At 39.8% G+C, this 17,014-nt stretch overlaps 1 protein-coding gene across 1 annotated transcript; it reads left to right on the top strand.

Moving 5' to 3' along the window:
• The first annotated feature begins 675 nt into the window (after positions 1 to 675).
• LOC129789555 (small subunit processome component 20 homolog) lies at positions 676 to 9,668 on the top strand. Its single transcript, XM_055826415.1, has 5 exons — positions 676 to 1,273; positions 1,337 to 7,863; positions 7,932 to 8,100; positions 8,167 to 9,090; positions 9,150 to 9,668. The coding sequence occupies exons 1-5, from the start codon at positions 1,229 to 1,231 to the stop codon at positions 9,597 to 9,599; spliced, it is 8,115 nt and encodes a 2,704-aa protein (XP_055682390.1). The 5' UTR covers positions 676 to 1,228; the 3' UTR covers positions 9,600 to 9,668.
• The last annotated feature ends 7,346 nt before the right edge of the window (positions 9,669 to 17,014 follow it).

Genomic DNA, 17,014 nt, shown 5'->3' with positions numbered 1-17,014 from the left:
CTCCTAAGGAAGGAGGTGTGGCGAAATCGCGGAATGTCCCCAATTCCCCCAATCACCTTAATGGAAATTTTCTTTGGGTTTCCGGTCGTCGCCAGGGGTAGAGATTCTCGTCCAAATGAAAGACGTACTTCCCAAAGCTTTCAACCCCTATCCGGGCCTTCTTCAGTGGCTGGAAGTGGGTGAATTTCTTTATTTAACAATTAACATTCAAACAATTTTATATAACAATAATTCTTACTCGTAACAGATTCTTTGGACACGTCTAACGTCACTGACTTTTACATTACTATAGGACATCGCGAGGGAGATCTTTGATTCTATGGGGGTGGTTTTTTCTCGGTTTTAAATGAATTTTCCTACTTTTCTTGTACAATTTGTGTTAATTCTCTTTGTTTGGCGGAGAAACTATTTTTAAAGAAATTCACCCACTTCCAGCCACTGAAGAAGGCCCGGATAGGGGTTGAAAGCTTTGGGAAGTACGTCTTTCATTTGGACGAGAATCTCTACCCCTGGCGACGACCGGAAACCCAAAGAAAATTACCTCACGCCAGGTTCAAACACAAAGTTTAATGGAAATTAGAACACAAATTGTACCTATAAATATGGAAAATATGAAATATAAATCAGTTTGGAGTTGTAAGCCGAAGAAGTGGTGTTTAAATTCTCTACAAGATCTGGGATTCATTTTTAGCTGTTATTATTAGCAGCGTTATATCAGTTATATCCCTTCTCCTCGTAATCTCCTCTAGTTCTACAACGCATTTCAAAGCTTCCTCCACTACGGTCGGCAGGATCCTCCCTAGGTTTACCTCCCAGTTCTGCGTCTCACTTCTCTTTCCTTTTCGTGTAAAACTTGTGAAGTCAGCATGTGTCCCCGGAAGAGCGCCCCATTGCTCCTTGAAAACTCCCGCCCCCACTAATAAGAAAAACGCCTTTTTCAGCCAGGATTGGATCAATCGTTGCTTTCTGCGTCCTGGAAATCGCTTCCTACGCGGAAAACCTCGAAAACCTATAGAAATTACGGTAAAATCTAGAAAAACTGTTAGAAAGAGTTATACAATTTCCTTTGACTGTTGAATATTTCAAAAATTTAAAACACCATCATCCGTTAGACGAGTTTAGCCGCAGTGCGGCGCTAGTGTTGTATCGCACGTGTTATTGTTTACAAAAATGTGCTCAAATCAAGAATTTTTTGCATCTCAATAAAATCAATGAAATACGCGTTAAAATGAAGAATAAACCACTGAAACATAAATCAGCTAATGCATTTAAGGTTTGTGAAGAGAAATCATTTCGATTTATTGCAATTTTGAGTGTATTTTCTGGCATTTTGCAGCATAAATCCTTCAGTGATCGTGTGGCTGAAATTGATGTCCGGAAGGCAATCCTGTATCACATTGACTACAGATATGAGGAGGAGGATTTGGATGAGAATGAATCCTACTTTGCAGCTGCCGTGACCAAATGGCGTGCTCTAAATCTTACGGATGAATATGAGGAGTTTCACCGCGGTGTCCGGGAAATTGCAACGCTGCCTCAGTTGCTGCACCGGAAGGATTTTGTTATCCAGCATCTGCTGAGCTGTTTGGGTAAAGCAACACATTTATCGCTTCAGCCTCTGCTGGAGTTTGTTGCTGTTCTCGCTAAAGAGTTACAGAGTGACTTTTGTGGTGTTCTGCCGCAATTCCTGGACCAATTACTGAAGCTTCTGCAGAGTACAGATCCGGATATTGTGGAATGGACACTAGTCTGTCTGGCGTATCTTTTCAAGCACCTCAAGAAGCATCTTAAGAAGGACATCGGGATTGTTCTTAATCTCATTTTGCCCGCATTGGGAGAAGCCTCAAACACCCGGGGGCAAAAAGCCGTGGAACACATTGAGAATTTCGCTGTTGAGTGCTTTGCCTACGTGGCGAGGGATATTCGTGACCGGGAGCATTTTGTGAGGACTGTGGTGGAGTTTGTGCAGCGCAATAGTGGAGTCTCGGTGAGTTGTGGGCAATTATTCTTCCAAATTGTTCGTGGTGTTCAGGGAGGACTCCACAGTTGCACTGAAGACTTTCTTACTGTCCTCTTGGACACCCTGTACACAAGTGGGGAGAATCTTGACATTATCAGTTCCCTGCTCAATGAAATGATAGACAATTTCCATAAAATTATCACCGTTGATAAGAATGAAGTACTCTGGAGGGTATTCATGAAGTTCCTGGAGCGAATATTGGCTGCCAAGGAAGTACCAGCTTGTGTAACATGTGCTGTGGATTTGGTTGGGAAGCTTGTTCTTCATCATAGTGGTATATTTGTGAAGAATCCCCAGGAATTATGCCAGGTTGCGATTAAATTCATTGAGAAGGATTTTCAAGACATAGAGACGAATGATTCTGTTCATCTGGCTGTATCCAGATTGACGGAGTATCTTCTCATGAAATCAAATGTCAATCTTCCTCTGCATCATGCTACAAATCTCATCCGAAAGATTCTCAGCACAGTCAACTTCTGCGTGTTGAAGGACTTTGTTGAATGCTCCATGAAAAATCCGCAGTTTGATTCCCTCATCTTTCCGCACTTGCTTGAGCAGATTTTGAGATTTGGCATAACGGAGGAGACGTTGCAACTTCTGGGACTTGTGCTGGAGGAAAAATCTCGTCGAGATGGAGTGACGTATGCAGATTGGAAATCGTGTGAAATTACTATGAAATCCGCGGATTTCTCCGAGAAGGTTGAAGAAATTCTCTTAACGCACACTCCTGATGAGGATATTTTCTTTCTGGCTCTCATTTCGTGGGCACACCTCGCTGGAATCAATAGAAATAACGCTGAGGAGAAACTTTTTAAGGACGTTCAAAGACTGGAAGGAAGTTTAACAACCCCCAGAGGGACATGGAAGTACTTCCAGATCCTCAAGGTTCTTATCCATCACCAAAGTCGCCTTATTGACCCTCTCGACGTCACTGAGAAAGTCTTGGAAGTCATCAAAGGTGTCTGGAGGGACTACGAAGACAAGCTCAATGCTCTGTGGTTTGTAGATTTGTGCATCATTGTCATGAAACGTCACGATCAATCTAGACTGACTTATAAACTCTTTGAGCGTCTCCACGAATCCTATTCAAAGTTACTTTGCTCCCCAAGTCACGAAGTTCGTCTTGTTGTATCGCACACGCTGGCTCAGTTTAATCATCTGGAAGAATTTCAATCTCCGGAGCCTTTTCTCTTTGAAATAATTCACACCGTCGAGAGCACCCTATCAACCATTCAAACCTACCGCGAACAACTACTGCATCTGCAGAAGATCTCCTACGGTACGATGTACTTCAAGGAAGCCATTGGGAAGCATGAAATTCTCCAATGGGATGCCTTGAAATATCTCCTGGGGGTTCTTTATATCAATTTCAAACTTCTCTGGGAGCCAACAGTGGAATATATTGCATCCTATGCCCTCAGGAGTGATCGAAAGATGTTTTGGCAGATCTACAGAGAACAACTTGAGAGTATTGATCAGCATTTGCGTCAAAATCTCGCCGAAACCAAGGATTTTATTGAAGAATTACTTCCCGGACTTGAGGCTTTCAGACCAGAGACTGCGAGGAATTTTAAAAGTAAACCCGACTTTATCAACTACAGAATTCTCCTGTGGAAAGCCCTACCACAGTTTGGAGATCTCTTGCAAGAGAAGAATCGTGATCTCGTCACGTATTTTCTGAAATTCTATGAGAAAGTCTACAGAGTCTACGTTCTAGAGCATTCAACTGGGAAGATTGATATAAGGGCTGAAGAGAAGGATCAAAAAATGGCAGAACAGGAAAAAAATGTTGAAGAAAATGATTCGCTTGAGTCTGAAGATGAGGAAAATGAACTTCCGGAAAAAGATGATTCAACTACAAAAGTTCTGGAGGAAGAAGATGAGGAGTTGGAAGATAAAATTGATCCATTGGTTACAAAAGCCATCCACAAGGAGCTCACAACGTACCTCCAAGTCTTCGCCACTATGCCCAATCCAAAGTTTGTCTTCAAGGAGAAGGAACTCCATGCAATTTATCTTCATTTGCTCTCCAGTAAAAATCCAGATGTTCAGAAGATTGCTCTGGACTGCTTGTTGGCGTATAAACCGAAAAATCTCTCTGGCCACGCTGAGATTCTGCGGAATTTTGTTGATGAAAAGAAATTCAAAGAAGCCATGGGGAGTTTTGTGATAAATCTCGAGCAGAAGGAGCAGGAATTATCGCTGATAGGAGAGAATCGACCGCATGTTATGCACTACTTGCTGAGGATTCTTCATGGGAAGATGTTTACAAGGCAGCAGCAGCAGCGGGGTCAACCTCAGACACGGAAAATGCTAATTGTTCGATATTTAAGCGGATGTTCCGTTGAGGAGCTAAATGAGTTCTTGGACATGATCTTTGGGGAAACGTCTGGCATCCCAAAGCTTATTCCTGCAGATTTAACAAATGCTACCCATCCTCGACATATCCAGAGTTCCCTTTCGCTCATAGATCTCATGTTGGGGGAGTTTGGGGGTATTCGGAGTGATGAAATTCGACGGAGGCTTCTTTATTTGATCCTTCAGCAATCAGCTACAATTCAAGGCATTTTCACGGCTGCCGAAAACCGCCCAATTCGCTACCTTAATCTCCTCAAGAACATCAGAACCGAAGCTGCAAATCTTATTCGGAAGTTTTTCAATCTCTTCGAAACTTTCCCGTGGCAGGAGGATGAAATTGAAGCAATTTTTGATATCTTTGTCTGGCCACAGTTGCCTAAGCTTCCAATAGAATGTATTCATTCCCCAACAGCCCTTTTGCGACTCTTTCTGGCTTGGAGTGCCAATCCGCGGTACTTCGTCTTACTCTCCAAGATTCCAGAAGAGCTTTCCGAGGAAAATCCACTGAAGGCTGTGTTTGACTTGCTAAAAAGACCCAGAATTAATGGAAAAGTAACAGATGCTGCCATGGATATTATTTCCAATCTTCTAAGCTTGGATGATGATGCCCTAGTGACGGAAGATAGTCCAAAAGCTCCTGAAATTCTCATTAAAAATCCCCGAATTCCAGAAACAGAACCAGAAAAGAATTTATCAGTTGGGCGAAGATTAATCCTGCCGCACATTGATGCAATTGTAAATCGCCTACAGTCAAGGATGAGTGGTCAGAAGAAGAAAGCTGTTGGGAAGAGAGATTTGGCCATTCTGAGTAGAATTGCGGATTTAATCACAGATAAGGAGAAGAGTGAGATTCTTGTGGGGCTTTTGCTTCCAATTCTTACGCGTAAAACCGGTAGGATGTTGAATGAATCCTCAATGGTGCAGATGATCACATCCTTGACTAATCTGGTAGACAAAAGTGAGACTCCTGGGCGGCATATTCGCACTCTTGCCCCGCTTTTTGAAGAGATCTCATCTCTAGCCTGCAGAAAGCTTCTCTGTGATCTTGTGGTGAGAATAGCCAAGAAATCTGAAGATGAGATGGTTTCGGAATTGGTTGTGGAACTCAATGCTCTCAATAGGCGATGGATTGATCAACCTGACTTCGATCGGAGGCTCACGGCTTTCCGGACAATTGATGACCTCATAGAGAAGGACAGCATTAATGTGAATGTTGGGCTTGTGGCGATTTTTCATTCATTTTTCTTCCTCCGTCACGAGAAGGATTTAGCCATGAGAAGCTCCTCTAGCCACTGTCTCAGAAAAGTCAGCCTGGCACTTGCGAGGAAGTACTCCGAAGAGCCTCAGGAGCGGAAATATATCTTCGACAGTGTCCTGCTGCCGCTAATAAAGCGCTCTATCAGTGGGAATAATGAAAACCTCCGGGCTGAGTGTGTAAGGATTTTGGGAGATCTCTCCAGGGTACATCCGGAAGTTCACTACGTCTTTGGGGATTTGCACTGCTTGACGGACAAACACGACAAAGAAGTGGATTTCTTTGAAAACATCATCCATCTACAGCAGCATCGACAAGGCAGAGCATTGGCGAGGTTCATTCGCTTAGCACCACAGATGAAGGATCCAAATTCAAAAACTTTGTTGGATTTTATGCTTCCTCTGGTCAGTTCGTACCTCTGTAATGAAAAATTCATATCCAAGAATTCAACAGTGGACTTTGCAGCCGAAGCAATCTCTGTTATCTGCAAAAAACTTCCCTTTCTACCGTATCAGAACATTTTGAGGCTCTTCATTCGAAAGTTGAGGATGAATGTTGAGTACCAGAAGCAAATGGTGAAGGTTGTCATTGCAATCATTGATGCATTTCATTTTGATTTCTCTGAGAAGAAAGAGAAGGTTGAGAATAAAAATGGCAATCAGGAAGCTGATGAATCCGATGAGGAGGATACTGAAGATTTGCAAGAAGTGAAGAAGGAATCGAAGAAGATTTTAAAGACAAGCAGCGGAACAAACAGTCCGGAATACAATCTTATGGTTGGTTTAATCTCCAGCCTGATTGGCACAATTGCAGAGTTCAGCACGAAGGAGGCAAACCACAAGCTGACAAAGGCTCAGAATGCAGCACAGAAGGAAGAGGAAGATATTCTAAGGATTCCCATTGGTGTGGCCACTGTTCAGCTGCTGCACAAAGTCTCCAAGGAGCTTCTGGATACTCATCTACCGAAGATCCTCATGAAACTCTGTACATTCCTCAAATCTCGCCTTAAATCCGTCCGGATTGTTACGCGTGACATGCTAAAGAAGATCATGGAAATCCTTGGACCGGGTTATTTGAAAATTTTGCTTGATTCCATCACGAGTATCCTCACAAGAGGTTACCAAGTTCACGTGCTTGTTGTCACTCTACACGGTATCCTAGATAGGTTGAAAGGGAATTTTAAGGCTGGCGATATTGATGACAATCTGCAGTGTATCTTGAAGATTTGCATGGAGAATGTCTTTGGGGAATCAGCTGAAGAGCGAGAAGTTGAAAAGATCGCCGCTAAAACGCACGAAGCAAAATTCAGCAATAAAAGTCTTCTCATCCTCCAAATTCTTGCAACAAATATCAACGAAAAGTGCCTCCTGGACATACTGCTGCCCTTTAAAGAGCATCTCAGCAAGAGTCATTCAGCAAAGGTCGTGAACAAAGTACAGGATTGTCTTGGAAAGATTGTTATTGGGCTGGGAGAGAATAAGAGAATCTCCACAGAGTCCCTACTAATTTTCACCTATGGTGTCGTCTCGGAGAGCATTGATACGCTGAAGATGAAAATGGCAAAGAAGGAATTGACAGAAGTAGAGAGGGAAGTGCTGAGGAGAAAGCCTGCGGATATATTCCTCATTGCAGATGAGAAGAGTGCCTCCCGGAAAAAAGTGGTGAAGACAAATGTGCAGACAAATACGCACATCCTCACGGAATTTGGACTCAATCTCCTGCACACGCTTCTCAAGAGTGAACGAGTCGATGGAGCTCAATTTGAGGGATTCCTCAATCCGCTTGTTCCGATCTTCAGGGAGACTCTAGGTGGGGTCCATGTGAAGCTTTCAACACTCACCCTCAAATGCTTGACGGTTGTTTGGACGCGACAGCTTATGCAGGAGGCGATCAAGGAACGAACTTTGGAGGATTTCGTTGGGAAGATCCTTGAGATTCTGAAGAGATACTCCAGCACTGAATTGACAAAGAATGATGAGAATTTTCACCTCGTCAAGAATACTTTCAAAGCAATTATGGCACTACTGCGTTTCGTTAAGGACTTTACAATTACGGAGGATCAGCTGAAGGAGATCCTTTTACACGTTGATCGTGATCTTCATGCAAGGCAGGCGATTGCTTTCCCTCTACTTCGAGCAATTGTAGCGCAGAAGCTCTACGTTCCGGAAATTGACAATATTATTGAGTTTGTTGCTGAACTTTGTGTGACATCGGACAGTGATACTGTTAGGTAAGATCCTGAGTTTGAGTGAGTTCATTAGGAAGCATTAATGTGTAAATAAATCTTTCATTTTTTAGGGAGGAAGCAAGACAAATTCTCATTACTTACTTGCTGGATTACCCACTGGATGGGGCAAAGTTCAAACAGCATCTCATGTTCTTCCTGTCTCAGTTGACATACTCAGAATCCCCCGGAAGGAGATCTGTTGTTCAATTAATTCAAAACCTCTTCAAGAAGTTATCACAAGTAAGAGATTTTTTTTATTCAAAATATTTATAAAATTTAATTCTCATCCTCTCAATTTTCCTTTAGGAAAGTCTCAAGAAGAACAGCGGTGTGGTTTTCTTGGCAATGGGAGCTAGATTTGTTGAAGATGAACTTCCGGAAATTCGAGAGCAAATTGCGAGATGTTTGGAGGAGATTTTGCGTCGACTGGATGATGAGACTCGTCGTGAATTGTGGGAGATTGTTCTTTCACTCTTTCGGGATAAGATGAGTTCTCACGCTGAAATGGGAGCCATCATGTCGGTGCGCTTTATGAATGCAGATAAAACCTTCCGGAAACGTCTCAACAACTTCTTACCACTTATTGTGAGAAAACTTTCAGGCGATGAGTTGGATGATAATCTTCCGGGGAAATTTGTGAGAGTACATATGGAGGAAGCTGATGTGGAGGATGAATCAGCAGCAAGGGCGAAAGATCACAAATTAATTCAAATTCTCATTGCTATTGGGAAGTTTTTTGATAAATTCCCAGACATTTTAATGGATGACAATTTGGCATCTGTTGTGGATGGATTGGCATTCAAATGTCAGGAATTCCTGGGGTACGATCATTCCTGGGTGCGGTATTACTCAGCTAAAATCTTGGCTACAATTGCCGGGAATATTGATGTGGATTTACTGACGCGGAGACTGGCCGATCCGGATGAGGACACCGAACTCAAGAGAGAGTTCCTCTACAGAAATCCCGAAAGTCATATAAGATCTCTAGCTTTGGATTTGTGTGCTCAACTTCAACCAGAGCACATTCAAGAGAATATGGTTGGGGAAGTTATGAAGATTCTCCTGAATTTGGCTAAATTTATCAAGCATAGGGAGATTGTGAAAAGGGAAAAGGATGCCGAGGAAGAGGACACAAAACGTGATGGTGGGATCAATTTGATGTGGATCGTTCGACGGTTGCGGTATGCAGCAAATGGCGAAGTCACTCAGGCTCCTCATTCTACAATCATTGTAAATATTTTAACTTTTTCTTTTATATTTTTCCATCTGAATAATGATTTTCTTTCCAGCGAACGAGTATCTTCCACTGGATTCAGGGTCTTGTCCACATGTTGGATTCATCTACATTGAGACTCCTTGCACGGAGCCTCCTGACGCCTCTTCTACGAGAAATGTCAACGGAAAATAACAATCATGACCAAATTCTCAGCCAACTGGCAACGAAGATTGTGGATAAGATCAAGAAGAAGCTGAATAGTGATGACGAATTCACGAGTCTTGTGAATGAAATTCACGTGAAGCAAATGCAAAAGCGTGCGGAACGTAAAAAAACAATCGCCATGGAGAAGGTTGTTAATCCCGCGAAGGCGGCAAAAAGGAAGGCAAGTCAGCAGGAGAGGAAGAAGGTGGCAAAGCGTCGAAAAATGGATGTGATAAAGGGAAAAGTAGCACCCAAGAAGCGGAAAACACCACCAAATGCCGGAAATACAGCGAAAAAGAAGCGAAAAAAGGTAAAATAGAAAAATACTTGATGTTTATTAATTCGCCAACAATAAAGGAAAAAAAACTTTTTATAGACTTGAATTAAATTTGGAAAAAAAAATTTTGAGAGTCCCGTGAAATGGTGAACTTTTTACAACTACACGAAAATTCTCTTTCATTGCCCATCAAAGGCCATTTTAATTGCTATTTGAGTAGAGCACCGATGCTCACCCCTTCGTCGTCCATTGTACTCACACACGGTTTTCCCTTCACAATATTTTATGCCCCGCAAATCCTCCGCAGAGGCATTTTTTTGTTTGGAATTTCTTTAGCCAATTCTTTTGCTTTTTAGCTGTGGTCGCATGCAAAGGGTTTTATTGCTTCCAAAAGGAATTTCTCGCACACTTGTTGAAGTGCGGAGTTGGGGGGTGGTTCTGCACATGGAAGTTCCTGTCGAACTGCCATGTTCTACCCAGTATGAGCTAAATATTTTCAAGCTTGTTTTTCACTTTATTGTATTGCCGTTTTTATGTGGCTTTAGAAACACGAGATATTTCTTAACGTTTGGAATCAGTTGGAATGGTTAAAAGTGGGATGAAAATATGAAATGTAAAATCAATTTTATGTAGAACGTAATTGAATTAAATTTTAATTATTCTCATACCTTCTGAAAGAACTGTTTTTAGCATAATTTGCATCAAGAATTGATTAATCAACAAAAAAATCGTTTCATGAATTTGATTTTCTTTTAAATTAAAAGATAAAGACAAAACGGTTTTGAAGAACTTTTAAAGAGTTTAACTTCATACAGATTTATAACATTAAACAAAATTAACAGCTGTTGTAACTTTTTGACAAATTGTGTAATTCTAACGTTTGACGTTTATTTTTATTAACAATTGACATTTTATAATGTTTGACGCTTTTTTCTAACGTTTGACGCTTCATTTCTAACGTTTGACATTTTTTGTAATGTTTGAAAATCTTATTTTCCTGATTACCCTTAAATTTTAGGGAATTTAGAACCTAAACTTCCTTTCTGACTGCGCTACTGTATATACCGTCTACTGGGCAACATGTAAAATTAAATTAGAAATTTTTTATCCACACTTAAACCATGTCCTTTTAGATCCCATTTTAAACTATTTGCCTTCTCTGCAAATATTTGGAAAGAGCGCATGAAGATAAAATCTTCCATTATGGAAGAGTTAAATCTGCACATATACCTGAAACATCTCATGAGGTTCACTAAAAATTCTGATTCAAAGTGGATTTTATAATTATCACTAAAAAGAATCTCATGTTGAAAGTTCAATCAATTTAGCCAGACTAATTCACTTTCTACTGAATTATTTTTTTCTGCTGAATTTTCATCTCAATTCCAAGCAGTTTTTTTTTCTCCCCTTCTAATTACTCGCCCCTTATTTTACCCTGTTCAATATTTGACGAAACTAATGCCATAGTCCTACCTTATTTCCGCATTATACTTTTTCAGGCACTTTAGGTAGATGGTGTGCCGGGTGTAACTGAAAATCGTGAAAAAATTCTTGCGCTTAAATTCATAATTTTTATGCAAATTTACACAACACCCCGGTGCGAGGGTGAAAAGTGGCTGTAAACATTTTTTCTTACCCTGCGGGTAACGCCTTTTTGAGGTTGAGAAAAAATTTATTTGTTAATATAAATACATGATACAAGTTTCCTTTATATGGATAAATTGAAAAGAAAAAAGATAGAATCTTGTTAAACAAAATGTTACTTTAATAATTTGTTATGTTTTATTGAATAGGGGGGGGGGGTGCGGGGAATGTAAAGAAAGTTATATTCTCTTCAATTCTACTTTATATCCAAGCTCCATCATTAAATAAAATCTATGATTTTTTCAAGAAGAACTTTTTAGCTGAATAATTTTTTGCAGAATGTTATCATTAGGTAATATTGACTACGGTTCTCAAACGTTACAAACGTATTGTGAAATGTTTTAGAATAAAAGTGTTAGAATAAACGTCAGAAGTTAAAAAGAAAACATCAACATATGAGACTAAGAAACGTCAAAATATTTACTAGAAAAGGAGATGATAGAAAAGCACGTTAAACATTAGAATAGTCGTTGTAATATTGCTTCTCAATCTTTAGAAACCTAAACTTCCTCGCTCCGAGCTTATTTTAAGGAAGAAAGCCAAAGTATGGAGGAATTTAAGAAGGAGCGCAAACCAGAAAGTAATAAAATCAATTGACCATGGCGGGAATCAAACTCACCACCCTATAGAATTAAAATTGATACAGCTGGCGCACTTTAGATCACTGCACGACCGAGTCTGAACTAAATTTTTTATTACTGATTTTAATATTAAATTCAAAGGAAAACTAGTTGAGCTTTAACTATATATTACAAGGAAGAAATTTTGCATAATAAATTTCATTCCGATGTCTGCACCAAATTTTGTGGAAATTCAGCATTTGGTTTACCTACCTACCTATATAAACTTTCCACAAAAGAAAAGTGATGAATCTTGAAAAATTCTCTCTCTGTGAAAGAAAAAAAAAACAAACCATGAGATGAATGGACTTTTTTTTATCCATTCTTGTGTTTGTGTGTAGACTAAAAGGAGGTGGGATTTTCGTGGGATGGACGTATACAACATGAGGGAGGTGGGGGAGGAGACTTTGCAGCGTGTGTGGGTGCCAACAATCAATTCACAATCACTACCAATTAATCAGACAAAGTGGAAAGCAATATGTGAGTCAATTGAGTGGCTTTTCCGACCCACAGCCCTTTTGCACCCCACACCACCACCCTTCCCACCACTAAGTGAGTGGCAAAAAGGTGAAAATACGCTGTGGAAGCACGCAATGGGGATTTTCAATGTTAAACGCATTTTCTGGGGGGCGGGTCGGCGTGTTGTGGTTTGGGTGGTATTGGCGCCAGTGAATTTGTGAAAAGTTTCTCCGGATTCTCCGGTATATATTTTTAGGGGCGGGTGATCAATGCTATTTGAATCGATGGGGGTGAGTTGAGAGGATGGGTAGTCAATGGGTGAAATTGCGAGAATTGGGTTGAGGATTAAAAGGGTGGCTATCATCGGCGTCAGGGGGATTTTCTTCACAGCCGTACAACCCTCTCGAGACATCCTCATCCTGCGCTGGTCATGAGGCTGGTGGGGTCAATTTTCACCACAGCAGGCAGTGTCAACTCTTGCCGGGACAGCACGCAACTTTGCCAGAGAGAGGGAGAGAATTTTCAAGAAAATCCTCCCATATAGTAGCAAACTTTGCGGAGATTGAGGAAGTTGCGGGGTATTGCGGGAAAGTTCTTCTTCATGGGGTCACTCTCCCTTTGCGACTCTATCAAATTTCCAATGAGGCAAATCTTCCTCTCTTTTTCGCATCGCAACAAAATACCGCATTGATAGTGTTAAATTGAAAATCGATTTGGATTGTTTAGGGGATTTGCGACGAAGAATGGTGAAAAAGTGGAGGGACATTTCCATGAGATTTAATCACACTATTGAGAAAGTTTTCTTCTTTTGCGTATCACGATGGGTGGCAGGGAAAATCTCATTCATTGTTTGTGTATTTTTCTTCCTCTCGGAAGCGACACAATGTCCACTCACCCCCTCGACAGAGACAGAAAAGCAAATGATATTCACGCAAAACTTGAATTCAAAACTGATGGGGAGCGAGGGGAGGAGGGTTGTATCCTCAGCTATGGATATTCATGGTGATTGCCTTGAGATTTTCCATGGGGAGCAACTTGTAATGAGCTTTCATTCTTGATGAAGCCAGAACGGACTGATTGTGTTATGTACAAATGCGAAAAGTGATTCTTTTTAATGCAATAATGGAAAAGACTGCGGAACAAATAAAAGTGTTTAGGGCGAGGGAAAAAGTCATTTTACGTTTTAACCAACATAAATGATAATTTTTTAAGTATTAGGTAATGAATTTGGATTTAATAAATTGAATAAGATTGAGATAGATTAATAGAAAATTGCTTTTATACAATGAGTTAAGCTCTTAATTTTACTGGAAATCTAATTGAATTTTCGGAGAATGTAGCTTCAGATCAATATTTTATTTCTATCTAAAACATTTTGAAATTTAGAATGTTTTGCATATAACATTAACACCATTTTCAATAAAATAGTCCGTATGTACTTGAAAATCGGTCAAGTTATATAGCTGCTTGAATTTATAATCAAAAGTTAGCTTATTCATTTTGTTCGATCTTGATCAAATTGATCTCAAATTAAAGTTCTCAAAATGAATTATAACTTGCTTATAACATTGTATAATATTCATAAAATAACCGACAATTTACACTTCTTTCAAGAAAACTTAAAGGAATCAGAATAAAGCACAAAGTGTCCTGTAGTTTCACGAAAATGCATAGCATAACCCACCGCGAGTGCAGCAAATCTAAACTAGTGTGACGCAGTGCATTTAAAGTTCAATCACTGTGACGATGTGTAGTGCGAGAACGTGATAATACTGCGGAATACCATTGTCACGCACAACTGAATTAAATGTAGTGCTAAAATCAATTTTTTAACACACTCTCGTCAAGCATAAAGTCAGATTTATTTTTTTAAAATGCAAATTTAGTTTTAAAATCAGATAGTTTTTAACGAACAATAAAACATGCGAATATGAGCACGTGTTGAGAAATTTCTCTCTCATCTATGTCGGGGTTATACTTGTGATGAATTTATGTGAGTTTACCGTGCGAAAAGTGAAATTATCCCCCTACTTATGGTTTTGCGGGGGAGGGGAAAATGTAATGATTCTTGCAAGGGAATTTCGTTAGCGTGTGTTATAGGCTGCTGCGAAATGGGCATTATAGAAAGAGAATGTCCCGAAATAATTCATTTTCTCCTCTCATGTAATTGCATACTTCTGTGCGTATGTCCTGATTTATTAATTCTGCAGTGATTCACAATACGTATTAAGTGGTGTTCTAAATCACGGGATCATACAGGATGCTTGATGGATTAAATTTTGGGAATTTCCACAGAATTTTCCACGCTAAGGGAATTTATTTAAGGGTATTTACACCAGCATCCATTATCGTGTGCTTTTTAGTGGCTTTTTTTCTTTACTTAAATTCCATTTGAGGGAGGGCTTTTTATTATACTGATACTTTTTTTTTTGGAAGGGAAGAGATTCTTGGTCAGTGCCCCTTAATTGAGACTTCAGTTTTGCGGGGATTTTCGTGAATTTTCATGTTGGGAAACGGTGAAATATGGATGTGGTTTGCTCTGTGGTTTAACTGCCACTGAAACGAAGAACTTTACACAATGACTCCCTTGCATGTGTTTATTTTTGCCCTTCTCTGCGCATCCTCGTGCTATGTACCATCCCCGCCACATTTATCCCCACTTCTATTCATACCCCAAATCGCCCCAATCATTCTGCTATAGTCGCATGCACCTTTTACACACAAAAGCTTCCCGAGCGAGAGAGAGAGAGGTCAGGGGAGATGGCGAAATTGAATCTCATTCGGTACACTTTCTAATGTATTTCTAATGATGCTTCTTTGATTTTGGAGGGTGCTTGCATAAGCTCTCACCCCTTCACATGGATAAATTTAGTATTCCCCTTGACACCCACACACTATATACGGTGCAGTGCAAATAGAAGAAGTGGCGCCAAAAGAGAAACTCTTGCTTGGTAATATATTACGAAGGGAAATGCACGCTAAAGCCCTTGATACCATCCCCAACTTTTGAGGAGGCAAAAGGGGTTTATTCCATATGGTTGAGTGATTCCTAATCTCTCGATGCACTACCTGGTACAACTCTGTCACGGCTAATTGGTTTCAATACTCTCCTCTTACTCCAATTTTCACCCGTTTTGCTTTTTGATCTCCTTCAATTTTGCAAACTTTCTTCTCATTTCTGCATGATGTTCTTCAGAGTATAAAGGTTTCTTCGTTAAATTGTTTATATTCTCTATTTCTCAGACATTTTTAATTACAAAGACCTCGCGCTTCTTTTTAAATAATAACACCTCCTCTAATTAATATTTACTTTTTCTGCGATACAAAAGCTGTCTGGCAGAGTTTTTTGCTTTTTAATAGAAAAAAAACAGCGTAGAATCTAAAAATATACATATATTTGCATAATTGACTGCATTCCTCTTTGACTCTCCTTTTTTATGATATCAGCGGTCACCGATTATTAAGGATTTAGAGACTAATCTTTTTATGTAGGTATTGAAACAATCGAGTACAAAGTCAATCATAACGCGTCCAGTTATAAGAGTTAGTGTCCCACAACGTGTATAAGTTTGTTTATGCGTTGTAATGCGATTTGTGAGCAGAATTAGTAGGCAAAGTTGTTTTTTTTTCGTGAAATTCAGTAATTTGATGCAAAAAATGGTCATATCTCTGGTTTTATAACACCTACAGAAATTTCTTGACTAGTTATGGAAAGGTCTTAAAATAAGCTAGAATATGGGACAAATTTTGATATTTTTCAAGGTCCTCTAGAACACAAAATGGCGGCTTTTTGTTTTACTAAAACAGTTTTTCACATTTTTCGTCCTCAAGAAATGGTCTTAGAGGTTTCTAATGTTCTAGAAAGTTGTAGAGAATTGCAAAACCTTTAATTTGATACCAAGTTGAGCGAAATCGGACATGCCGTTCAAGAGATATGGTTCTTAGAACTTTTCAAATTCAAGAATTTTTCAAATGGCTATATCTTCTAAACGGTGACATAGATTTTCTTCATTTTCGGACTGGTGAAAGATATTGAGTCAGGCTACAACATATCAAAATTTAAAAGAAATCGATAATGGGGATTCGGAGATATTGCCCCTTAAAGTTAGGCAATTTTTGGTTTTGAATTTAGCGCCTCTTGCGGATGTTTTTGAAACTTGAAATGTTCTAGACAGTTGTAGGGCTTCGCAATACCTTTCATTTGATACCAAGATGGTCAAAATCGGTCAAGCCGTTCTCGAAATATATCGAAAAAACACTTTTTGCTTTAGGCCGCCATATTTGCTAAACCACTTGACCGATTTTCAAGTATGAATTATTGATGAAAACGTCTCACTGAGCTCTACAACATACTATAATTTCTGACCTCTAACTATAAGGGAAGTGGTTGGCAGTAGTTCAAAATGGCGGACGGCGACCATCTTGGATTTTGAAAATGCGAAAAAATGAAATTTTACACCCACATTTCTATAGAAAACTTCAAACCGGAAGTCTCTATCTGTTACCGTTCTCGAGCTATAAGGCAAAATATATCGCACCGGCCGGCAGGACGGCAGGCCGGCCGGATCAAAAATTTTCCACCACCATTTTTGGAATGTGGGTTGTCTGAAACGTGCTCATACCAAGTTTGAGCCCGATCTGAAGTGGTCGGAAAATCCGACGATTACAATACTTGGTGTTAGCTACGAAGTGGGACACCAACTAATTGATTAAACTTACTTTAATCGTAATGAT

This window comes from Lutzomyia longipalpis, chromosome 2, assembly GCF_024334085.1.
Source record: "Lutzomyia longipalpis isolate SR_M1_2022 chromosome 2, ASM2433408v1".
Classification (NCBI taxonomy): domain Eukaryota; kingdom Metazoa; phylum Arthropoda; class Insecta; order Diptera; family Psychodidae; genus Lutzomyia; species Lutzomyia longipalpis.
The sequence above is the reverse complement of the archived record's forward strand: the minus strand, read 5'-3'. Positions and strand labels throughout refer to the sequence as shown.

Bases quoted from the DNA above. Each gene is read 5' to 3' on its own strand.
- LOC129789555 (XM_055826415.1), top strand. From the start codon at position 1,229: ATGAAGAATAAACCACTGAAACATAAATCAGCTAATGCATTTAAG. The intron at 8,101-8,166 runs GTAAGAGATTTT...ATTTTCCTTTAG, and splicing joins TCTTCAAGAAGTTATCACAA to GAAAGTCTCAAGAAGAACAG. The intron at 9,091-9,149 runs GTAAATATTTTA...TTTTCTTTCCAG, and splicing joins CTCCTCATTCTACAATCATT to CGAACGAGTATCTTCCACTG.